General features: G+C 39.9%; 5 protein-coding genes across 5 annotated transcripts in view; 2 read left to right on the top strand and 3 right to left on the bottom strand.

Annotated features, from left to right (window-relative positions):
• The window catches only part of LOC138027573 (protein phosphatase 1 regulatory subunit 37-like), a 26,371-nt gene extending 24,628 nt beyond the window's left edge, over positions 1-1,743 (bottom strand). The window contains exon 1 of the mRNA XM_068875113.1: positions 1,410-1,743. Within this exon, the coding sequence (XP_068731214.1) occupies positions 1,410-1,617 (208 nt within the window). The 5' untranslated portion in view covers positions 1,618-1,743. The remainder of the gene's footprint in view (positions 1-1,409) is intronic.
• Positions 1,744-4,643: 2,900 nt separating this feature from the next.
• LOC138027735 (cytochrome c oxidase subunit 7A-related protein, mitochondrial-like) lies at positions 4,644-9,365 on the bottom strand. The gene is made up of 3 exons (XM_068875339.1): positions 9,208-9,365; positions 6,991-7,107; positions 4,644-4,989 (listed from the first exon to the last, which is right to left on the bottom strand). The coding sequence occupies exons 1-3, from the start codon at positions 9,277-9,279 to the stop codon at positions 4,837-4,839; spliced, it is 342 nt and encodes a 113-aa protein (XP_068731440.1). The 5' UTR covers positions 9,280-9,365; the 3' UTR covers positions 4,644-4,836.
• A 132-nt stretch (positions 9,366-9,497) lies between these two features.
• LOC138027734 (ciliary microtubule inner protein 1-like) lies at positions 9,498-12,426 on the top strand. Its single transcript, XM_068875338.1, has 3 exons — positions 9,498-9,903; positions 10,370-10,451; positions 10,957-12,426. Exons 1-3 carry the CDS (start codon positions 9,845-9,847, stop codon positions 11,224-11,226), a joined length of 411 nt encoding a protein of 136 aa, XP_068731439.1. The 5' UTR covers positions 9,498-9,844; the 3' UTR covers positions 11,227-12,426.
• Positions 12,360-20,898, bottom strand: LOC138025394 (probable phytanoyl-CoA dioxygenase). The gene is made up of 7 exons (XM_068872611.1): positions 20,859-20,898; positions 19,392-19,523; positions 18,612-18,705; positions 16,627-16,953; positions 14,573-14,677; positions 13,713-13,940; positions 12,360-12,608 (listed from the first exon to the last, which is right to left on the bottom strand). Exons 3-7 carry the CDS (start codon positions 18,618-18,620, stop codon positions 12,360-12,362), a joined length of 918 nt encoding a protein of 305 aa, XP_068728712.1. The 5' UTR covers positions 18,621-18,705; positions 19,392-19,523; positions 20,859-20,898.
• A 67-nt stretch (positions 20,899-20,965) lies between these two features.
• Positions 20,966-23,412, top strand: LOC138026367 (hydroxyethylthiazole kinase-like). Its single transcript, XM_068873687.1, has 3 exons — positions 20,966-21,215; positions 21,635-21,907; positions 22,777-23,412. Exons 1-3 carry the CDS (start codon positions 21,026-21,028, stop codon positions 23,190-23,192), a joined length of 879 nt encoding a protein of 292 aa, XP_068729788.1. The 5' UTR covers positions 20,966-21,025; the 3' UTR covers positions 23,193-23,412.
• The last annotated feature ends 1,588 nt before the right edge of the window (positions 23,413-25,000 follow it).

Here is a 25,000-nt window from a genome sequence, read left to right as displayed (position 1 = left end):
ACTTGTTTCAATTCTACTCTCAAAATTACCTACTTTTTGCATAGAATAACCTTTCAGAATGATGTTCTGGTTTCTGACATGATACTTTTTGATTGGGAGGCACATTGTGACAAAAAAAATCATCATTGATTTAGTTACGTGACCACTTTTGCCCGCATCCCATTCATCATGTTGCTAAAAACAATCATAAAATATTTCTCGATTTTTCTGAAATTTGAAAGGAAGATTTCTAAACAGAGGACAATGAATCTTTGCTATCAGTAAAAACCCCGGTTCTTTGCATGAGAATAATGCGACTTTTGTTTCATTAAGTGATGTGATGTTTATCTTTACAAGTCCTTGTTACGCAAATTTTCACATCTCACTCGCAGCACTTCAATTGCAAATGCAACAACTAGTTACCCTTTTAAATTACATTTTTATCATTTCCCTGAATTTTTCAGCTGTGTAAAAAGCTTCACTGGAAATTTAGGACAGGTTGTTGAAGAGAATCATAAGTGGTACATGTGTAGTGTAGTAAATCCACATGATTGAAGAGTGAGAGAGAATTTTAAACAGATGTTTTTTCTTTAATCTATAATCTATATAATGATACTCTTATGCAATATTCTAGGAAATTGCCTGAAAAAGGATAGCTGGGTTTTTCTTTGAAGAAAAGTTTCAAATTTCCAAAATGTCCAATAGGAAAAGGTGTGTCTTACAAAAAAATGTAAAGGTCACTTGGGGATTAAAAATAACAAGTTAATTTTTTTTTCCAATCTTGGAAAAGGAAATTACATCTGTAATAATTGTACTGAGACACGAGAGCTTAAATTTGGCAGCGACTGAAAATTATTCTAACTACGTCATTTAGTAAAAACATCGACCAAAGTGACGAACATTTACTTCAAAAGTGTCCGTACTAATAAATCTTTGTAAATAGTGAGAGGTTTGTATCAAAATAAGAACAAAACGGAACGGAGGAAATTTTCAATTGAAATTTCATCCGTTTGTTTTTTTGTTTTTTTAGGACGCGATTTCCCTGCAACCTGCAACCTAATGCATTACGATTACGACCTTTGTGAATTGAAGAAGAAATACCTGGCGTCATTCTATAGCCTCTATAAAATTACTGGCCATAAGCCGGGGCTTTAGTCAACGGCTCAACCAACCACTAAACTAGACAAAAAAATCACCGCTTTCGGAAGTCCTCTCAATTCCAATACTTTCAGAAGCAAAATATCACAAGTGGGATGAAACTGTCACTGTGTAACAGGTACAGTCGCCCGATAACGATATTTAAGAATCCACAATGTCATTATCCACTTGAGTTCGCTAAACTGGGCGCACGCTTATCTACACAAATCCTTTTTTTCCGAAGAAGAACAATTATCGTCCAAAACTGCAATTACGACACCCTTAAGACATACCATTTTCCCACGGATCTACCGGATCCAAAGCACGTACAAGATTAGCGTCGTCCGGGAAAGAAACGTTTCTCCGTAACTTTTTCCTGCGGCTGCTCTGCTGATCTCGGTGACCACCAGGGGCTTCTGTGCTAGCACTGCCTCTCAGATGCCCCAAGCAGACTTGCCTTGCTCCTTCTTCCCATTCCAAAACATCCTCACCCGTTTCCATTATTATTCATGGCGTTAATGTAAATCCATTCCAACCGATACAAAGTGAAGTAAAGGTAAAGACGACTTCCTGCAATTAGTCAACATCTTGAAGGAGCCATCTTGTCAACCTCGTCCCCAAGGCCTTCTCCTCTGCAGTTTTCAAAATGGCGGCTTGTAAGACACCTCAAACGTGGGGGGCTGGGTACGACATGGGAAAAAATCGGTCCGAGACTCGGAGCGAGGAAAGGCGGCCGAGTATCATGATACTCACCGAATTCTTGTTTGCGAATTTGTCAGAGATTTCAGTACCCAGAGGGACGGTTTTTTAGTACTGACACTTGGGTTAGCAGACAGGTTCAAACCTCTTCGGCGGCAAATCAGAGAATCTACATTCACGTCCTACCATAGTCGACTATTGGAGCTTTGCAATGTAGTGCGACCGCAGAGTGAAGTGAGCTTACAGTGTTACAGTCTAGCTACGTTATGCGTGACCAGCAGTTTTGAAAATTTTAACTGAGTATTCAAATCTGCGTGCCAGTTTTGAACTTTGCTCTTGAGATTCTGAATTTCCCGTAGATATTTCCTTGATAATTTATATCGCAAATAGTTAGCTATCAACTTTCTTTTTATTATAAAAGAAACAGCATTTGAAAAGTGAAAACTATTTCAAGCGTTTGATGACTTATTGTTCAGTTATTGTGCATTTTTCGTATCAACTTTCGGAAAAATCTTCAAGATTTCATTCAAATCTCGAAAGCTCCAAAGAGGAATTTGGATGTTCATGTGTTTATGCGCACCGGTGGCTCAGTTGGTTGAGGGCTGTCACGCGGGAGGTCGTCAGTTCAACTCCGGCCGGACCAACACTCAGGGTCTTTAAATAACTGAGGAGAAAGTGCTGCCTTTGTAATTACATCTGCAAATGGTTAGACTCTCTAGTCTTCTCGCATAAGGACGATAAGCCGGAGGTCCCGTCTCACAACCCTTCAATGTTTATAATCCTGTGGGACGTAAAAGAACCCGCACACTTGTCGTAAAGAGTTCCCGGTGTTGTGGTCTGCCTTCTGTGGTGTATCATGGTTGGGAGGGTAAATGCTCGGAAATATTTATTAGCTACACCAAGGTACTCTAAGAAAAGTCCGAGGGTAAATAGATATACGATATATGATATGATATTCATTCTCGCAGATACTGGTCATGCGTGGAATAGCTCGACTGTAACATAATCAGAGTTTAAAACCAATTTATGCAAAATCTAAATGTTTTGGCTTTGGTTGATTTATAACCTTATGCATCATGCTCTTTAGCAGAATGCAGTGCGTTGCGACCAGAATACAGGAGCCTCACTTTGACACAAAACATGACAAATGGTTATCAACCTCTAAACCCATTGACTCCTGGGAGTGAGACTTAACAGATTTTACTCTGTCTAATGCCAGATGATTTTACTTAACAACTTTAGCTTGGGATGTCTTAGGGCACCTGAGGAGTCAATGGTTTTAATCTTAAGTATTTTGAGACTTGCGGCCTGTCCTGTACACAAGCCTCTGCTAAATTTCTGTTCAAATCTATCCCTGGCCAACTTTCTTATCAAAATTTTACAGTTGATGGAAGTTCAAGTGACTTTCAAGTATCTTCATCAGAACTTGCAGTGTTAAGGGTACTACGAAAACCACCGATCTGTGGAATGGGCCTGAATTATTGAGCGACTGCCCCGCCCACTTCAGTTAAACACTTTGATGAAATTCCTTTCCCACGGTGTCAGCAGTAGCCACCACAACAGCTTTTCTGTCAAGGTGCACCGGAAAAACCACAACAATCAAAAGATACGATTTCAAAATCATGAGTCCCAGAGGGAAATGGAAAAAATTGTTCTTGTCCAGCAAAGCGGTTGCAACTGCAACCATCAGACTCGCTGTTGCTTCGAGAGCAAGAAAGGTTTCCTGGCCTGAAAAATAGCGTCAAACACAACACTTCTCAAGAATTTGACCAATTTACAAGCAGAAGTGGGTAGGGCAGTGACTCAGTAATTTGGGCCCATTCCACAGATCTGTGGTTTTCATAGTAATCTAAAAGGATTTGTAGAAAAAAGCCAAGACCCACCGAGCTGACATCATCTCTCAAGAAAAATTAACTACCAACAAACAGAAGATATTTAAAACTTATGCCTGGAAGTCACCCTTTGCTCCAAATTGCCCTATTTTACATGCTTAACTGAATTTAGTTAAGGTTAAAATTGACACAATAACGGTCAGCGGGTACCCTTTTAACTGGCACAAAGCACCTCTGACTTTTTGTTGGGAGTTACCTTGCATTTGCTAGCTTGCTGGCTGTCCCATGGCCGTTTATTGCTGCTTGCTGCATTCAAAGATTTCCCTCCCCTCCCTAATGAGTATTCGGTTGGTAAGTAAAATTAATGTATTCCACCGATTTTTTTTAGTGTGACAGTGCTGTTGGGTGGTGGCCACTCCCAGGGTTGCAATGGATAATTTCCTCCCCTAACAGATCTCTTCTTGGCTCCACCAACCTTAGAGCACCAGCTCTCAAGGTCATCTATTGTCAATGAGTTAATAAATTACACATTTTAATCTTGAACTCTTCATTCTATAATGCAAAAACAACGTCCACAGCAATTTCATTTCCTTGGGCAATACTTGTAAACTTAAAATAAGTGAATGAAAAGCCCCTCACACTGCTGGAGCTTATCAAGTTTTAGCACAACGAAAAACAGTGCAAGTCCATCCCAAGGTTGAACCCAACAGTGTGTTACAGCTAAATAAAATTGATATTTTCCATTTTACGCCTGATTAGGGAGAATCCACATTTTTGCAAACTTTCTTGTCTGCAAAACAACAGGATGGCAAAGCCAAACTTAATACCGGTACCATCCAAAATATTATTTAAGTCAAATCTGGCACACACACACACCAGCTCAGCAGTACCTTCACCCAACCTTGTTGTGACCAAAAACGAAAAAAAAACACTATGAAAAGGTCTTTAACACAGACACATTCCAAATTAACACTAATTCTCACTGACACAAAACGGTTATAACAAAGCTTTGCATTTTATTTAATTTACAGTAAGAGACCAACAATTTTCCAGCAAGACATTTCAAGCAATCCAATCAGTACAACTGATTTTAATAGCTAGAGGAGCAAACCTCACATGAGCAGAAATCAAAAGAAATTTAAAACAGATAGTTGTGACTATGCAAGGACTGATTTCAATAAAAATCTCTCTAGGATCTCTCCTTCTTTTTGAGTTGACCTGTAGCCATGAGATACATATTGTAGAAGGTGTATCCTATTCCGACGCCGACAACAACAGAAAGGCCACGAAAAATCGCTACATCTCTTGTTCCCCCAGCAAGGTACACTGGAGCCTTGGTTTTCTGAAAGAATACAAACAATGCAAAGACAACACTGTAAGAACAGGTCTACCATCTCCTCTGTTCATGTTAAACTGCATCATAAAATTAATACTGGTAGTTGCATCACTGGTATCTGTGTTTACTGCAATTGTTTGAACATTAAAAGTTATTGTGTTAGGGAAGTTCTGTAAGCAAGTAAACTTTTAAGGTACGGCACAAAAGATTGGAACCCACCCTCAACTTCAAGTTTATCCGTCTACATTGTTAAAGCAGACAATGAACTATTTGAAAAATTTACGTTTAGCTGTCAAAAACAGGAAACCACAAGCACCCAAAATAAACTGCAACAATGCATGCTTTGTTTAAAGTTAATTGAGTAGCTTAGTTTTCTTATTGTCTTACAGACAGTTGTAACAAATTGATCAGGGTTTTCAGGGTGTCTCAAAAACGAAGACCTTAAGACCTAGAAAACTCAAAAACAAATAAAGTATCCCAAAACCCTCAATTTGGCTAACCCTAGGCCTACCGGTAACTGGGCCTAAAGTTGGTTTTTAGGCCTAGGGTTGGCCAAATTGAGGGCTTTGGAGTACTTTATTCGTTTTCCGAGTTTTTGAGTTTTCAGGGTCTTAGGGTCTTAGTTTTCCAGACACTCGAGTTTTCACCACTTAAACCTGTTGCCCGGATTTATGTATACTGTATTCAAGGACATTTACCAGTAAGAAAACTCGCCAAAGAAGTAAGTGAACCGAAAGTTATTACTGAACTAGCTGTTAATTTAGGATTAGATTTCTTGGTTAACTAATGGAGTTTTAAGTGCCTGTGTAGCCTTGTTTCTAAGAACCACATGGCTGGTTTGCTTAAGTCCATTCTTGACACTTATGGGCATTTATTTTGCTGTTCTAGTTCCATCTAATAGTTATGTGGTTGCATGTAGTAAGTAGAATGTTTGTGCATATTCATTTGATTTCAGATGGAATAAAATTGATATTATACAATTGTGAGTTATTCTTCAGTAAACTTGGATTCTTTGTTTTATATCAGAACATACATATACATTAAAACTAATAATAATAATAATAATAATAATAATACCGATATCATGGTCAGGCAAAAGGTTACTTTTGTCCACTGTAAAACAGCCTTTCAACAAAATGGTGTTTGTATCAGTGATTAATTTACTTCAGCAACTGAGATATGTAAAGTATGAACCGGATATAAAAAAAATTGAAAGAGAAATGTACATAACATTTAAGAATTACACACCTTGAATTTTATTCCAACTTCATAACTCACAGCTGCATTAACAAGACTACTGCTGAACGGTCGCCCGGGCACCTGAGGTGCCTTATTTGCAAGCATTGGCGACCAAATTTCTGAACAAGTAGCCCAAACGGGTGCCTTACTTGATTCATCCTCACTTTCTTGTAAATTTGATCCCAGTTGGAATTAATTAACTCTGGGCTCTTAAAAAAATGACTTGGGCTACTATTACTTTTAATGTTGGAAGCCCAAAGGGCTCCTGGAAAATTTTCTTAGGCAGCAGCATTGATTAAAATATTGTATTTCCTCTAATGACTGTGTGCTACATTTTTAAAATGAGGACATTCCCTGCTAGTAGAGGTCTCTTCTTTTTGTATTCATTGGGCTGCCGAGTATGGGAAAAGAGAACTCTGCCATGGGTCGAAACTCACTTAGGTTAACTAGTGACCAAATCCTCACATGAAACTTCATGTTGTGTGGGCTTACTTAACAACAGCGGAATTACTGTAACACAATGCACAGGACACAGTGGGCTCAAGTCACAGTCAGCAAACATATCATGGGGCATGCAGTTTAAAGAGTGCTGCTCAAGGTTGTAGACGGCGGTTGCATCAAAGTGAGTTTCAACCCATGGCAGTCTCTTTTCCCATTCTTGTCAGGCCAGCGAACGCAAAAAGAAAAGAAACCTCTGCTAACAGGGAAATAAGGATACTGCCTCAGGGTACATCTTAGAACATAAAAGTACAATGTCATTTGTTGTACCTGAAAAAATTCTTGCCACTTTCTAATTTCACTTGTTGCAGAGGATGCAGCAGAATTTGTCATTGCTAATGCTTCAATAACAGGCCCTGCTTTTACTTCTTTAGCTGGTCCAAGTCCCTGGTGCAAAAATCACAAGAAATCAATTCTATCATGTTTCCAAATGTGTTGGTTCAACAACACAACTCCGCAATCTTTTGTGCTGGTTGGAAAAAAAGATGTTGGAAGGCCCTTGACAATTGTGGCTCTGCAAAATCTGTAATACTTTTAAACTGAAAAATCTTAATGATGCCTTAATTTTATCAGTAAAGAAGATAATGTACAGGGCATATGGAAAATCTGGAATCCAAAAACCAGAAAATGAAACTGAAAACCAGAACTGGAAACAAAAACAAGCATTGGAATCCATAACATGTACAAGAAACTGAGAAATGAAGAAAAAGAAAAACAGAGGACTTTAAAAATTGTTTTAAAATGCACTTATTGCATCTAGAGAACAAAATGAGCAGAACTATTTCCATTATTTTTCTAAATGCCCGGCATACTCCAAACAATTCTCAACAAGAGTTGAACACATAGCCTGATTAGCTCAGATTCTGTTCAACTGAACCAACAGTGGAATCTGGTCACCTTAACCCAAATTATAATGTCTCTTCACCAACTAATCTCTACATTTCATTAACTCTTCCCCAGCTCAGAGTTTTACTGATCTCTTAAAGAAATAAGGTCAAAGCACATGTCTACAGTTATTGAGACCAAGAATGATTCCAAATGTTCAGCTTTAATTCATTGTACGGAGTACCTCTATTTACGACTTAGAATGATATGAAGGTGATGACATGGCTTAGAAAATGAAGTGGCTGAAGTGTACATGTGCACTAAAGGAATAACCCTTTTCATGGTTTCTGTCGCCACTTTGATTGGGGGCAATTAAATTACAGTAAATGCATGCAATTTTGGCCGAATTCAAACCTCTATAACTCCACTACAAAGCAGCAGATTTCAAAAACTTTAAAACTCTTTTTGTCATTTTATTGATATTGGTTAAACTTCAGAATACCTGGCCACGATTGCCTGACATTAAATGCCTGCTCCCGTAGTCCTGCAGTCAATAAATATTTGCATATGGAAACAAAAGATAAATCCTTAAGAAGCATCCTAAACATTCACAATAGCTAACCTTAGGCTTAAAAACTTTTCTTTAGGCCTCATTAGGCCTAAGGTTAGCTGTTATGAATGTTTAGGATACTTTTCTTCTAAGCTAATTAGGCCTAATTTTTTTCCACTGTCGGACTGTGAGACTGCGGAAGCACTAGTTGTAGATCCAATCAATATTCATTTTTTCTACTACGGGAGTGCGGGACTGCCGGAACACTAGTTCTACACCCATTTAATATTCATTTTTTTCCACTGTGGGACTGTGGGAGCACTAGTTCTAGACCCATTTAATATTCTTTTTTTTTTCCCACTGCGGGAGTGCGGGAGCGATATTTTCACTAGACTTACATTCATTGAGCCATAAAATATTTTTTTTAAATTTAATGATTACAACACGACCGCAAGACGATGGAAGCAAGCGTTCCATGTCAAGCAATCGTGGCCGGGTATTCTGAAGTCCCTCCTTGATGTCATTCACTCAACGGAAAATTAGATCATTGCACAAGGCACAACGTCTGAAAACTGCATATTATAAATCTCCTCATGTTGCTACAAATTTCGCAGGAATTTGCATAATTTTGTTTGCAAATTTCGTTTACGGTCGTTATAGCTTAACTGATTCTGATCGTCATACTTCACGAAAATAATCTAAAGAGCAACACGTTTTGAGAAGCATTCTCGCTATCCAAAATCGTTATATCTTAAAGGATTTATAATGGTTCGAAGTCGGCAAAATTCCCACACATTCATTAAGCAGTGTTTGCCCCCCAACCAATATGGCGTCAGAAGAAACCCTGAAAAGGTCTACAGCATTTCTCTTCAGGGCATAAAACACAGAGGTACACCAATTTAAAGGAGTTAAAGCGAAAAAAAGATAAGACCAATTGTTAAGAAAATCTTCAGTAATGTATCTATTAGACACAATGTAATACTGCAATGTAATCTCACGCTTGCCGGTTCAATGGGTAGGACGTGAATTTGTACATGTACCAGTTTCCCAAAAGATGCTTCGAGCGCTTAGAGAAAAACAGAATCAAATAAGGAGATTGGAGATTTACCTACCTGAGGTTGATATGCAGCAGCAGCTTCGGTCGGAGAAACTCTCCCTGAAAATGAATTTTGTTTATAGAACATCAGCCAATACAACCGGCAAATTAAAGATGGCGGCGCTGAAGGAACTTGTTGCAAAGAAGCCTGGGTAATGATCTCCGCTCGAGATTCTCATTGTTCGTTGTAAACCGTCACGAAATGTCTTCTTTTTGGAGGGAGGCCTTTTGGTCAAGTTAGTGGTCGGCGTCTGAAGAAACCGAGCTCGACGTTTCGCTGGGGGCGAGAATGATGGGAGTACAGTGATTAAGAAATCTTGACTAGATATATTTACATTTTTAGGTAGATTAGAAAAGTGGGGTTAGAACATCAATTGTATGGAAGGAAGCAATGAATATTGCAAGCACGACCTCTTAGCCTCCCGGCATTTTGATTTACCGCAGAGCAGTTTCTTAATTGAAATACAAGGATTTTCAGCAAACCTGCAGCGAAATCCGAATTCGGATTTCTTATGTGCCGCTTGAATCTTCGAATGCGAAGTTAAATTGACATTGCACGCGCTGCAATCCAAAATCCTCACGTGCATGCACGTGGACAGTTTAACGTCATAATACTTTGTAGATGTTCCTTTCTCTTAGAGCACAGAGAAAATATGTTTGGGGTGAGAGGAAAGGCTAAGGCCTGCAATTTTGTGCATAACGACGAGATATGGTAAGCACTTGCTATCGCCCAAAATTGTCTTGATAAAGTAATCTTTTACTGTTAATTCAACGGATTACAACTCAGCCAGTTTACCGATTGAAACAGGTCTGGTGTGCTATCTGTAGTCTTCTTAGACACACACAAGATTACCTGATCGCTGGGCTGCTGCATGTGACAAGGGGTGTTTCGAGGGAAGTTTGCTCGTGTCATGGTTTCCTTGACAAAGTCGACGCTAAAGCGATGGAAAACTTCTAGGCAAAGTTCTTTTGTTTCGTAATTCACAGAAGGCCTATAATTTTTATTTTTCAAAAATGCAAGCGAGCAATTCATTTGAGTGTTTTTAATTTTGCCTTTTGATTGGGTAAAAAAAAAAGGCGCGAAATTTTTAAGCCAATTACCAAGCGCAAATGAGCCACAGCACTCTATTAACTCAGAAGCTTTTTCAAGCTGCGTTTTTTGTTTTTGTATTTTATAGGAAAGATCACGTAAACAGCGAACTCCTTTCTCAAAGGCGTTGGCCGGACAAGTGGGGATTCCTGGCTAGTGAATATCGACAGGTAAGGACCACCTGAAGTCAGCTTTAAAATCAGTCGAATAAACATTTTCCAACTTCTGACGCAGTAACGGTTGCTAAAACGGTACTGTAACATTCTTCCTTTTTTACACAGAAAGAAACGCGCTGACTGAAACGTGATCGGTCTTTTTTAGACTGAATTACGCTAGCTTCTTTGGCAAGTTAACACAAAATTCTCAGCTGTTCTCTCGTAACAGACAAAAGGGTCTCTTTCTACCACTTGGCCTTCTTTTTCCCTCAATAGGTCGCCCGTCGTCCCGTCAAAAGAGTTGTTTGTCAGTTACCTTGATCCGTCATTTGTTAATTGCCACCATGTTCCTACTTCATGCATGATCTCTCGATCTTCTGTTCACGTTCTCTTGTTATTTTGTCTTTGTTTCCCGTTCCTCATATTACGACCGTTTCAGTTCCTGTTCCACAGTTCTCTCGCCCCTCTCAGACACCCTTTATTGCTCACATGAAATCTTACGATCTCCAAAAAATTGCAGTTACAACGAGAAACACTCAAGATCGGCCTTGACTCCGAAATGGACATAATGGAAGAAGAGGAAAAGAAGGAGAGTACATCGACTGAAGGCATGGAAGAAAAGAATGAGACAAGGAAAATTGTAGCTGACAATGACAAAATGATTTTTCCCGGGACATCATCCCAGATGATAGGGTGGAGACGCGAAACGCATCGAAACGAAGTCGAGAGACATGCACGAGGGAAACAAGACATTGTTAAGTTATTTAAATGGCCGCGCGAGGGTGTTTAATTTCTCTGTGCGTTAATTTAAAACTTTCACAAAGAAATCAATGTTTCGAAGTTTATAGATAGAATTTTTTTTAACATAATGTCTTTCAGAAACTAATTTATCCCACACTTACCAATGCAAGGAGTAAAATAAAACTTTGAAAACTCTGGCAGTGCGATGCGTGTTTAAAAGGAATTCGGAGTGGAGGTAGTGGGTACAAACTCTGGCAGGAGCAACACTCGAGATCTCAAACTGACGACTAAGTGTTGCCGTTTTAATGATATATCTGCAAATGGTTAAGCCTGATTTTCACCAGCGACGCAAGCACATGCGCAAACACAAGCATATGTAGCTTATGCTCGTGAAAACGAACGTCGACATAAGCATCAAAATCAACCACGGCATCCGCCATTTTGTTCAAATTCTCAGATGCGCGTATCTAGTATGAGTGCTTTAATTGGTCAGGCGTAGCAAATTTCCTTGTGCTTATGCTGGGTTTCGTTTTCACACGACGCAAGTGAACTCAAGCATAAGCGCGAGCACAAGGAAAACTGAAACATTTTGATCCTTGGGCTTGTGCTTATGCTTGCGTCAACCACGTTTTCACGGTGAAATAAGCTCTCTGATGTGTAATGTCATGTTATTTATTTGTTTGAGCAGGTTGAAGTTTTGGCAGCTATATTCAGTTGATGTTGACCTGCTATACCCACCCACCCATATACTCACAGAGGACAGTCACAACACCGGGAACTTCATCCCCTACTCTTCTCGAATAGTGTGTGGGTTCTTTAACGTCCCACAGGGAAATAATGAACATGGAAGATATTTGTGAGACGGGGCCTACGGTTTCTAGTCCTCATCCGAGAAGACTTGAAAGTCTAACCATTTGCAGATGTAATTACAAAGACAGCACTTCCTCCTCAGGTATTTTAAGACCCTGAGTGTTGGTTCGGCCGCAGTCGAACTCACGACCTTCCGCATGGCAGCCCGATGCTCAACCAACTGAGCCACCGGTGCACGGTGTCACTTGTGTCACTAGTGAAACCAGGCATTAGTCTTCTCAGATGAGAAATGACCAAGGTAGGCGATCACGTGTTTAATTTTGCGTTCTGGTTGCCGAATTCGATTGTCTGCGTTTGCTTTTATTCGCCAAGTTAATTAAAACTCAAACCCCAGCGAAAACACTCTCGTTTCTCTTTCTGTAGGTTGTAAAAATGACCGAGATGACCGTCTCCTTTCTTCAGGCGACTTATCTGACTAGGTGGCAAATTCATCCAAGGTCTTTCTCCCTTGACCGCATCTTTTCCCAGCCATCTGGTGGAGAATGCCCGCCTTGGGGTAGGTAGATTGTTGCCCTTGGATCCATGAACTGTCCTCATGTGGAATAGAATACAATCTCCAGGCTGAAACAAGCCGAACAAACAGGATTAGGAAAACTGTTTTACCAAAGCTACTATGAGTAATGAATTGAGAAACTGTTCTGGAAAGGCCACAATTATAAAAAAATCATCAACACGCTACATTTTCCAAATGGTCTCCCCCGCACCCTTCCCTATTCAAGGTTGGAAAGTAAGTCTTGTAAACGCCAAAAAATCTGTAGGGAAGGCTAGTTGGAAAGATTAAGAATCGTGGGGGGGGGGGGGGGGGTTTATCCAACATCCCTAAAACGGAGTCTCTAAACCCCTTTGTCGCTTATTGAAAAATCAGTTACTAGTTACTTCATAATATATGACAATAGTTACAGAAAGAAGAACTTGTAATATGGCCCTTGGAATTCAAGGAATTTCAGAAATCAAGCATGCTCTCCGAGGCGTCCGCAATGACAGTATGTGCGTTCCATCGTAAAAACAGCGTTCGCTTGAGACGCTATTACTCAGTGCTATGGTTTCGCTCTCCGATATGGGTTTTTATGTCGTCTTGTAGTTGGGGACCTTATAAAGGGAAACCGACTTCCATGTTTTAATTGCGAATACTTAAAGATAACTTTTGTGAAACATCTGAGTGCCAGAAGTTATTCCATTCGCAGCACAGCTTGTAATGAAACGATCCCTACACATCCTACAATATTTTGATCATCAAGCAATGATGACAGCTACAACAACGGCAAACACAATAGCATTCTTGGTGATCAGTACGTAACTTCCTCCTCACAATTTCGATGAAATGTCTGCCAGATAGGTATTGAGAATCTAGAATATTATAAGCCTTAGAGGTGTGATCTTGATATAACCCCAAATTTTCATGACTATACAACAAGGAAATCCTTGGTACTAGTTAGGAGAATGAACGTTTCCATCGTTGGAATGAAAGGGTTAAGAGGAAACTGGAATCCTGGATCCCGTGTACAACGCCGCACTTTAGTACGTTTCATCGCTCTCGTTCTCAGAAATACCCAAAATTTTCTTTTGGTATACTCACAAAGAAGGGAAGAAACTGAACTCGAAATTAAAAGATCCTCTCTTAGTACCTTTTTGGGATCGGTGAATTACAGTTACGTACGCTGTTACCTCCATATCCCACGAGAGAACTTGGTAGTCCTCGTTTCCGTCGACGTCTGGTGTAGGCAGAAATCGTTTCTCTTCTTCTTCATGGCCTAATTTCACCTCATACGAAATGTAAGGTGGGCCGTCAAAACGGACAGGCTTGAAAACTTTAGTCCACCTGTGCGATCCTTGAACCAGACGAAGACACGTATATTTGGAGACCGGGTCAACTGGAAGCCATATTGAACACACCTGAGGAAAGGAACTTTATTTAAGTGTCTAATCTTCTAGCACTGGAGCACTAATTGGGGATACTGTAAAGTGAAATCAACAATTAACACAAATCAAATCAAATGTCGGTTTTTAAGGAGAAGGGACAAACTGGAGTAAAACCTCTCGGAGCAGAACAAACTCAACCCACATATGACGCCGAATCTGGGCAATTGGTGCGAGGCGAGTGCTCTCACCACTGCGCCATCCCCGCACCAAAAAGTGGCAGAGTCAAACGAGATTTTTTTTGAGTTACTTGGCTCTCAGGTTAGGCTAGGTAAGACCGCCAGTCCACAGGCAAGCCTGTTACACCAGCTGGCGCTCAGAACAACGAAAAAAAAAGGCTGGCAAACAAGCCACAAGTTGATTTGCTTTTCTTTGATTAAGTGGGACTGAGGAACGAAATTTGACTTCTTTGACAGACTGACTGCCCGAAGGACTGAATGTCTTCCTGACAGACCGACTAACTGGTGTCATCAAAATGTGCCGTGCAGCACCGTTCTCTGTCGATAATAATGCTCGACAAAAATAAATCATTTGTCTCTCAAAAGCTCATTGTTTTGAGGAGTTTTCATGATGCTCCTGGTCAGAATGCTTGACATGGGGTAACTAACCTGCTGTCCGTCTATTTCATAATATGATTGATCCTGGTGCCAAGGGGTCTGTTTTGTACATCCGCTGTCCTTCACAATAACGTGATTAGAGTACAGTGCGACCGCCTCAGTAACAGGAAAAAATAAGAAGGAATTATCCACAACCCAATTTATATTATGTCCAGAGATACAAAGTCGTTTAATGCCCTGGGGATATTAATATCTGCGGAGCCGGGCTACCGGTTTGACAATGGTACTCAATTAAGTTTTCGCAGTCCAATATAAACTACTAGAAAGTAGTAACAACGCAACGACGACGGCTTCGCTAGAAATGCCAAAGCCAACAACAGCACAACAATGCTCCCATGCAAAATGCAAGCAAGCAGCAGTAGCAGTAGCAGTAGCAGTAGCAGTATCAGGAGTAGGAGCAGGAGCAGTAGCAGTAATAGTAGTAGCAGTGGCAGTAGTAGTAGTCGCAGCAGCAGCTGCAGCAGTAGTAATAGTAGTAGTAGTGGTAGTAGTAGTCCGGAACCACCTTAACACTAACTGCATAGGACGTTAAGCATTACCTATGACCAAGCCTCTACTAAATTATTAGAACTAAATATTGACTTTAAAAGGACTGAGAAAAAAAGAGACTAATAACATTGACGCAATTAAACGTCCTCAAAAAAAACCAGACGAACTCAGGAGATAAAAGCTCCTGAAACCTACTACAGTGAAACCTTGAAATAACCGGCGAACCTCTATGTATTCGTCAGCCCGGCCAAAGTTACAGTAAAATGTAATGGAACTACTCATACCTTTTACCGCAAGAAGCCTTCAAACATAAAGTTACGAGAACTAATAAGAGACAAAGAGGATAAAGCGGATTTGTAGATGCGTCGATAGCTCGACAGCTCGTTATATATGCGGCATATATAACGAGCTGTTATTGTAACTGTGAAGTTGTTCTATCAAGATTTTCATCCTTGTTGGTCTGTTTCGCATTAACGTTTTGTCATGTGTTAACATTTCTTCGTTAAATCGCGGCCCCCCCCCGGGGGGGGGGGGGGGGAGGGAATTTTGGATTTTGGTCTCGCTTAGGGTGTTCAGGGCAAAGCGCCAATATTTTAAGCCGCCAAGGTCTCGTTTAGGGTTCCGCGAAGAAACACAGAATTACGCGAAGAGAAACAGAACTCAAATTTTCTTTTTAACTTGTTTTTATGAGCCAAAATTTGCTTAAGCCACGCCCAGATTGGTCTCCTTTAGGGGTCAAAAAAAGCTTGAGCCACGCCCAAATGGTCTCCTTTAGGGGTGAAATTCAAAATTTCCGACGAGCATCCCCGTCTGTTCCATATGGGAGTCCATCCCCCCCCCCCCCCTTCCCGGGGGATCCACTGCATAACGATCGACCAAAAACGGATATGCACTTTAAAAAGCAGTAGTACGGAGAGGCTTAAACCAAAACTCATTAAAGGGAAATTCCACTTCAACAAAAAAAATAACTTGAAATCACAGGAAATAACCGTTACAGTCAAGTCAGTCTAAAGTATTTTCAAAGAAAGTGCTTGTATCCGAAATAAATAAGTTCTAGATTTGCAAATTTCGCGGGCGCCGCCATCTTGAATAACAGTGACGTGTTACGGTTGCCCTATTGTTATTAGACAAAAGCTCTTTCTATCAGAACAATAAGGCAACCGTAACACGTCACAATTTATTCAAGATAGCTGCGCCCGCGAAAATTGAAAGTGAAAATAAAGCGATTTTAAAATTCATTTTTTTATATAAACACTGTTTTAAAAACAAAATTCGAACAAATTTGTTTGTAAACATAATTTTCTTTGGTTTAAACTTATTCTGTAAGAGTAAGAGTGGATGTTCCCTTTAAAACGATTACCTGAAAACCGTAAAAAAGGAAATTTGAAATAAGTTATTTACATCGTTTTCGAATACTGTGGACAGTTGAAAAGGAAATGAAAACGCTAGAGAGGATGAAAAATAAATTGCTTTATATTTGGCAAACGAAGAGAAAACTGGGCCCACACCCAGAACTGAATTCATTAAGGTGTCGTAATGGTGTCGTTGTTGCTTACCGAAGACTGGAGAAACTTGGCGGCGATTTCCCCAACACCTGACTGAAAGATAAACTCCTCATATTCTTTTATACACCTCCAATTGTTGTAGTCATGAAAGAAGGAGGTGTGTCCCTTTCGCTTTGTCATCTCGGATGGATTACGCCGATTTTCCTCAATTCCATTTTTCAAAATATTAATCCATTTCTGATCAACGGCAGCTCGCAAGCAAATCACCCCATCGTTCTGGAAAGTTAAAATGTCTTCCTCCGAAATTCCGCACTTCGAGAAAGGACCAGCCATGGTAAGTTGAAATTCGACGCAAAAACGATGGATTGTTGGATAAATCTGTTGAGATCAAAGACAATTCCGTTCAAAGGTTCAAGGATAACGTGTCTACCTGGCCACGGTAGTTCAAAGACCTTCAAAGGCTGGATAGCTTTATCCAGTGGATAAGTCGCTATCCACAGTGTAAAATATATACTCCACATTAAACATTGACAAAGGCTTTCGAACACTCCTTTACTTAGAGTGTGCATATTCAGGGTTACGTCTCTGAGCAAATACTTAAAATCTTTGCACAGACTGAAACTGTTGGATAGTGACTTATCCACCGGTTAAAGTTATGCGAACTTTGAACAATTGCAACTGGGGCTTGACGGGCAATCAAATCCCCCCATTGACACTGCGAGCGCTGAAGGCAAAAGAGTATTCAAAATTACGGAATATGGAAGCAGGGTAGCCCGATTCCCGGAGTTAGCTGGTTCTCTTCTCTGCTCAGAGAGAGGCTTTAATCTGGGCTCTTCGGTTTTCCCCTCTCATCAAGAATCAAGAAACCAACAATATATTTGATATGCCTTAATTTGCTGTTGTTTGCTTTGATTTAGTCTCCCCAATTAGTAGAGGGTAGAGTGGGACCTCATTATCATAAACATGATAATCGTCGTCGTCGTCGTTATCATCATCATCATCATTGTCATCGTCGTGATCGTCGTCATCATCATCATCGTCATCGTCGTCTTCGGCGTCATAAATATCATCATTATCGTCGTCATTAACATCGTCGTCGCTTCCGTCGTCATAATCTTCGTCATCGTCATCATCATCTTCATCAACGTCGCCATCGTCGTCATGATCATCATCACTGTCAGGGGCACCCAACGTCAATTTTCGGAAAACATCTGTTCGGAAGACGATTTGAGATCTAGAATTTTCGGAACATTTGTTGTAAAATTCTTTGCTTGCCTGCCTGTCCTAGGATTTTCGAACATCTAAAACATGGTATAATTGCCCATTTTTAACTGATTTTTGTCCTAAAAAGGTCACGGAGAATTTTCGGGAGCCTTTTTTCTGGCTAAACTTTTCGAAAAGGTAAGTTTTGATCCCTATAATTTTCGGATCACTAGACTTTCAGCTAGGGAATCCCAACAGATGAAAAAATTTTAGGGGATAAAAATATGCCTATATCTATCGTTTAAATACTAAAATAGTTTAACACAATGCTATGTTTAATTGGTTTTGAACTATATTCTCGTTGGGTGTCCCTGCACTGTCCTCGTCGTCATCATCATGATCATTGCTCTTGTCATCATCATCATTATTTTGTGGTGTATAATTTCCAGGGAAACTATATCGTTTTTTTCGGCATCTTTCAGTGTTTTTAGTGGCGTGAGATGTCGTGATCTTGCAACTTTCGTCCAAAAGACTACGTGACATCCCAATTTGAAAGATGATCGGTGGAAAGCATAAGACAAAAAAAATAATGATTGCTGGTGATTTTTATAATTTTTTCCCATCTCAAGCTAAAAGCTGCTATTGGTAAGCGGGTCACAAAGAACCAAGACTAATGAAATCCTATAGAAGGCTCCCTTGGATAACTAATTAATCAAATTAAAAGAATGATGCGAAATCGGGAAGGGCTCTTCAAGAAGGTTCGAAGTTCTAAACGTGCCTCACATTGGCATTCCTACAAGAAATATCAAAATTTGATCGAAAGGCAGATTCACCTTGCCCATAGTAATTATGTCAATGATGTCATCGGCAGCTCCCTTGAGGAAGGTGATGGTAAAGCCCTCTGGAACTACATAAACCTACAGCAAACTAAGAGCATAGGTATTCCCCACTGCGAGTTAAAGACAATGTTTTTGATTCAAATGAAGGGAAAGCTGAGATCTTAAACAAGCACTTCCAATCAGGTTTTACTCTTGAAGACACTTCAAGCCTGCCCCAGCTCCCCCCAAGCCCATATCCTCAAATTGATCAGCTTATAATAAACACCCCTGGATTTATAGAGAAGCAATTGCAGAAACTAAACCCTTACAAAGCTACCGGCCCTGATCAAATATCACCTGAGGTACTGAAGACCAATGTGCTTCAGATATTGCAAGTGATTTTTACTCAGTCTTATGAAGTGGTGTCCTCCCTAGGGAGTGGAAAATGGCAATCATTTCTCCCATGCACAAGAAAGATGATAAATCCTCATCTAAAAACTACAGGCCAATCTCCTTGACATGCATCTTGTGTAAAATCATGGAACATGTTTTGTGCAGTCATCTGCTGATCATCTACTAGAGATCAATAATATCCTTACCCCTCACCAACATGGCTTCTGGAAAGGCTTCTCTACTGAAATACAACTTATCTCTGTCCTCGACAATTGGTTATCCTTGCTGGACAAGCGTATCAGGACACATGTAATCTTAATTGACTTTTCAAAAGTCTTTGACTCAGTTCCCCACCAGAGACTCCTAGTTAAGCTTAAGTATTACGGCATCACTGGTAATAACCTTTTTTGGATTGAGAACTTCCTTTTGGACTGCACTCAGTGTTTCCAGGTTTCTGGTACAAAGTCTTCTTGGACTAGTGTTTCCGGTACCTCTGGTGTCCCCCAAGGCACAGTCCTAGGTCCCCTCTTGTTCCTAATGTACATCAATGATATTGTCCATAACCTTAACTCCAAAATTAAGTTATTTGCTGATAATGCTTGACACTCTATCCTGCTGGGCCACTATTTGGCAACTGAATTTTATTTTAACTAAAAGTAATTTAATGTCAATTACCAAGTCTCCTCTTAAGTCTCCAGCTAGTTACAGGCTTTGTAACCCAGGAAGAGGAGGGGGGGGAATTTATGTGAGGTTTACAGAAAGTGACTAAGTTGGGGTCGCTAAAATTACATTTACCCAAAAGTGACCAAGATGGGGTCTATAGTTGGCCATAAAATAGGCTATAAAGGGGTAGGGGTTCTGAGAGGCCAGCGGCACATACACAGCAAAAATTGACCCAAGTACTCACCCCCCCCCCCCTTCCCAGGCCACATAACCCACTAGAATCAATTTCATGTCATGAATACCTTAGGGTTTTTATACAAGATAACCTTGAATGAAACTCCCATGTAAAATCTGTTAAGCACAAAGCCATAAAGATACTGGGTCTTCTACGTAGGAATTTTTCTAGAAGCAGGCAATACGTTAAGACCCAAGCATACAACTCTCTCGTAAGACACCATGTAGAATATGCATTAGCCGCTTGGGAATCTGTTTGACAAACAACACAAAAGAGCATGGGCGGCTGTCCAACGTTGCACTATCACATTTGTCTGCTCCGATTTTCACAGTTTTCCAGTGTAACTTCTATGCAGCATTCGCTTGGCTGGGAAACTCACAAAGTCCATTTGTATCTAAGTGCCGCTACCATGATGTATAAAGATGTGCACAATCAGACTCACTTAACATTTCCTGCATCTGTCACCTTAACTCATAGAAGCAATCACTCCAACCACCCTCATAAGTTCAGACATATCTTTGCCTGCACTTTTTTCCCTGCTGTCATCCCCCTCTGGAATGGTCTTTCAAAGGCTGCTGTTAATGCTGAGTCTGTTACTGCCTTCCAAGTAAATGCTTTGCCAACCATAAGACAATATTGCAACGCAATGTAAATATTTATACGTTGTAAATAATTTAATTTAGGTATTTATTTATTTATTTTTGCCCCCTTTTCTCTTTTGTCGCTGACTGTTTTAGTATCCTGTACAGTCTCACAACTTCTAGGAATTATTACACATGTATGTATGTATGCATGTATGTAGTGGAGAGGATTCTGCTTGCTTTAAAGCGGATAAAAAACTTTAACATTCACAAATCTTCCACTGGAGAAAGATTTTTACGATGTTGCAACCTCAACATAAGATTTAAAAATTGATTGCTTTCACGCACACGTATAAAAGAATGAATTCAGGCAGATCTAACCAGACTTACCTTAATCAGGTGAGCTGCAAAAATCGATCAAAATATCGCGTGACCATGTCGAGGAAACGCAAAGAACCTGGGCATGAAAGTGAAGTCATTACTGTACAACTTCCGGGTTTGCGAGGCCCCTTTTTGGGTTAGTTCAAGGTGCTCTTATCTACAGGTGGAAAGCAACAATGTCGAAGGCAACGGAACCCGGTTCTGCCAGCGGAGAATCCGCACAGTGTACTGCACAAGAATGCTGGTTAGCTTTGCAAAATTTAAGATCTCAGTGTCCTCTTGTTCAATGCATCACGAATTATGTGTCCATGGACATCATGGCAAATACTCTTCTTGCCATTGGTGCATCGCCTGCTATGGTTCATGGTGAGTTGCACGCTTTCATAGTTGTGAACAAATACTTGAAGAGTTTACTTTTGGAAACTTTTAAAAAAGAGGCAGCGAGGTGAGAGCAGTGAACGTGATGAGAGTCTTCCACCGATTTCCCGGCAGGAGCTGTGTCGAGGTTTGCACGGACCGAATCATTTTTAAAATATATTTTGGATTAATTTTTACCATAGGGGCTGAAAATGGGTGTAATCCAAAACTTACTTAAAAAGCTCGTCTCAAAATTACGAACTATTAAATTCGTACGCACTTAATTACCGGCTCCTGGGCTTGAGGGAAATATTAGCAAAACAAGTTACCTCTAACCTCAATTTCATTCAAGACCAGGGAAACTGAACGATTAGTCGAAAATGCCTGAGACACTAAAGGTGAGAATTCATCATTTTTAACACTCATAGCTGAAGAGGAAGTGGACGAATTTGTACCCATTTCATCTGCACTTCTGGTGAATATTGGCACTTTCTCTAGTGCGTGGATCAAGTCCATGCACAAGGCTGCTTCAAAAGCTCAAGAACTACGGAAGGTCTGGGTGTTAGACCCTGTGGGTGCAGGTGCCACTAATCTGAGAACAAAAACTGCAAGGGATCTAACAATTTCTTATAAACCTACCGTGATCAGGGGAAATCCTTCAGAAATCATGGCTTTGGCCAAAAGTATTTTGAAGGTGTATTGTACCAGGAACGGAAAATGTTAATACGACAGATACTCATAATTATGGAATAAACAAAAAAGCACTGTGTGCATTAAACCATTCATTTTTATGATGGTGTTGTTAAAACATGTTCCCATTCATGAGGCAAAGACCCCCGTGGGAGGGGGGGGACTCCCATATAAAAAGGACGGGGGTGCTTGTCATACCTTTTAGGGGTTAAAAAAGCGGTTTTGGTACCTCTTAGGGTGTTCAGCCTGAAACGGTCCACAGCGGGAGCTTTAGGGGTACCTTTTAGGGTATTGAAATGAAAAAGTATGACAGGAGATGAAGGGGCAGGGGGCGAAGACACCACAAGAGGCAGCGCCAAGACTGTCAAGAGCTTTACATAAAATGTTCTTTCACTAAATTTTATAGTACCTTAATGGCCTAGAGTACATAATCTGTATTGGTTAGGGAAATAAAAAATGCTGCTTTTTTGGAGGGGGGAGTGTGCATGAGTTTTCTGCTTCCATAACCATAAACAAGATGACAATTCTGCTTTTTGTATTCTCATGTTGGCACTGCATGTACCAGCACAAAATGGAAGCTAGTGCAGGGGCATCTTTCTAGATATAAATTGATTCCTCAGAGTGTGCTGGTTCCAGTGAACCAAGTGAATATCAAGCTGGCCAATAATTTAAATTTAAATTCTCATAGACAGTCTTGGCAAACATGACCCAGGAAAAAAAAAACAAATCTTGGACATCTTGATGTGTTTGGAAAACACATCAAGAAGCCCCTAAGCCCTAAGGCCTGTTAGGGAGAGGCAAGGATTTTGCCAAATTGACAGATTATTTGTGAGCTTAAAAGCTTTTGATTCAACATCGTAAAATGACATATCTCTCACAGATGGAGCACAAAAAGGAGTGGATAGTTCTCAGAGCTCTACTTCTGCACTAGTGCCAGCCAAATCTCTAGCATTGGAGTGTAACTGTGTTGTTGTGGTGACAGGGAAGGACGATTATGTGACCAATGGATCAAGAGTAATTACTGTATCTAATGGCCATCCAATTCTTCAAAAGATCACTGCAGCTGGATGTTCTCTAACAGCAGTAATGGCAGCATTTGTTTCAGTGAGAGATGCGAGAGATGTCAATCAAGTCATGAACAGCTGTGCATATGCATTGAGCATTTTTGGAATTGCAGCTGAATTGGCAATGAAAGATCCATTAGTTAAAGGTCCTGGCAGTGCAAGAATGCACATGCTGGATGCATATAGCAGCATCGATCTCAAAACCTTGAAAGCAATGGCCAAATTTTCTTAGAAACAAGTTTTGTGTTATAGCGAGCACATTTTTAAATTGTAAAGCAGGGTTTTACTGTTTTGATTGTTTGAATGTTTCAAGTTCCGTGGCTTTTAATCAAAATAATTATCTGGCCCCAGTCGTTCAAAAGGTGGATAATGTTATCCACCGGATAAATCACTATCCACTCATAGCAGAATCAATTGTGCTATCCAATGGATATTAATAAACAATTATTGGATGAGGTTTTTGTGATATCCGGAATAATCAAGGTCGAGGTAAGTGTTATCAGCCGAAGCCGAAGGCTGAGGCTGATAACACTAGCCGAGACTATTATTATTACTATTGTTATTATTGTTATTATTATTATTATTATTATTATTATTATTATTATTATTATTATTATTATTATTATTATTATTATTTCATAGTCATACTGCTCAGCTTAAGTTTTTAACAGCTGGTAAATTTGTGGTGTCGGGCAACAACAAGTTGCAAATGAACACCAAAATGTTTCTTTTCCCTGTCCTTTACATTTCCAATACTTTTCTTAGTATCCTTGCTGATCCCAGTAATGCAGACTTCTGGATTAAGGTAATAGATGTGTCTACTCCTATGGCCTTTAAGTTGCCCTTCAGTCGCAATGGCACTGTTCCTAAAGCCCCTAATACAATTGGTACGACTTTGGCTTTCACTTCCCACATCCTCCTCAATTCTCTGGCCAGATTTTGATACTTTTCAACCTTCTTGGCCTCCTTTGCTTTTGCTCCACTGTCTTCTGGAATTGCCACGTCTATAATATGACAGCTTTTCTTGCTTTTGTCAACAAGCACTAGATCTGGCCTCCTAGCCTCGATGTTATGGTCTGTCCGTATGCTGAAGATTATTATTATTATTATTATTATTACTTTGTTAGCCTTGCTTTGAAAAAGTGGATGTTTGAGCAAATGGACTTTACGCGTCAGTTTTCTTTTTTCTATTTTCTCCTGAAGGAGTACGGTGACCCCCATTTTTTTATTTCATATATTTGCTGAGAACGATGTCTTCATGCAGTAGTAATTATAAAAACCAAGCAAAAATCTACGGCCAGTTTTTTGCCAATTTCATAATATTGTACGGAAGGAGCCATTACGAGTCAAACAGCCCAGACTCGAGTTAAACTTATTTTGGAGTGTTAAGTTCTCATTAAAATAGATTTTTTTACGTCCTTATGTGAATTGACCATAGAATAGTACCAGGCTCAGCTTTGAGAATGTGCGGCAATTGTCAAATTGCCGCACATCGCCGTTTTCGTCAGCGTCGCATCATGGAAACAACACGGTGACCCCCTTCGCCCCCCCCCCCTCCCCTTTTTATTACATTTTTATCATCTCTTTGACATTTTACAACAGTGAGCGAAGTTTAGGGAATCACCTTAACTGGCTCACAACGTCGATTATCGTTCTTGTTCACTCTAATTTCAGCCATAGTTCAAAATATCGCAGTTTGAAAAAACATCACAAAACTCGTTTGTTTGCAAGGCTTGTTTCGATGTGTCTCACATCTTCAACCTTTACTCAAAAATTGCTAGTCCTGCAAAGGGATGCCATCACGCAAGACGTCTAACTAAAGAAAGTGAAATAAGTTTAAATTAATGATAAACCTACAAAAAATAAAGTGAATAAAAATATCATCGCATTAATTCTTATACGATATTAAAAACCATCATTAACTACAATGCTCAAGTGTCCAAACGATTTAAAAAAGATTCTGAATTTAAAAGATGTGGAAGCATGCATAATAAACTTTGATTCCATAACAAACTGATAACAATGAAAAGAACGTGGATA

This window comes from Montipora capricornis, chromosome 12, assembly GCF_036669925.1.
Source record: "Montipora capricornis isolate CH-2021 chromosome 12, ASM3666992v2, whole genome shotgun sequence".
In the NCBI taxonomy this organism is placed as follows: domain Eukaryota; kingdom Metazoa; phylum Cnidaria; class Anthozoa; order Scleractinia; family Acroporidae; genus Montipora; species Montipora capricornis.
This window is presented reverse-complemented; position numbering and strand designations above follow the sequence as displayed.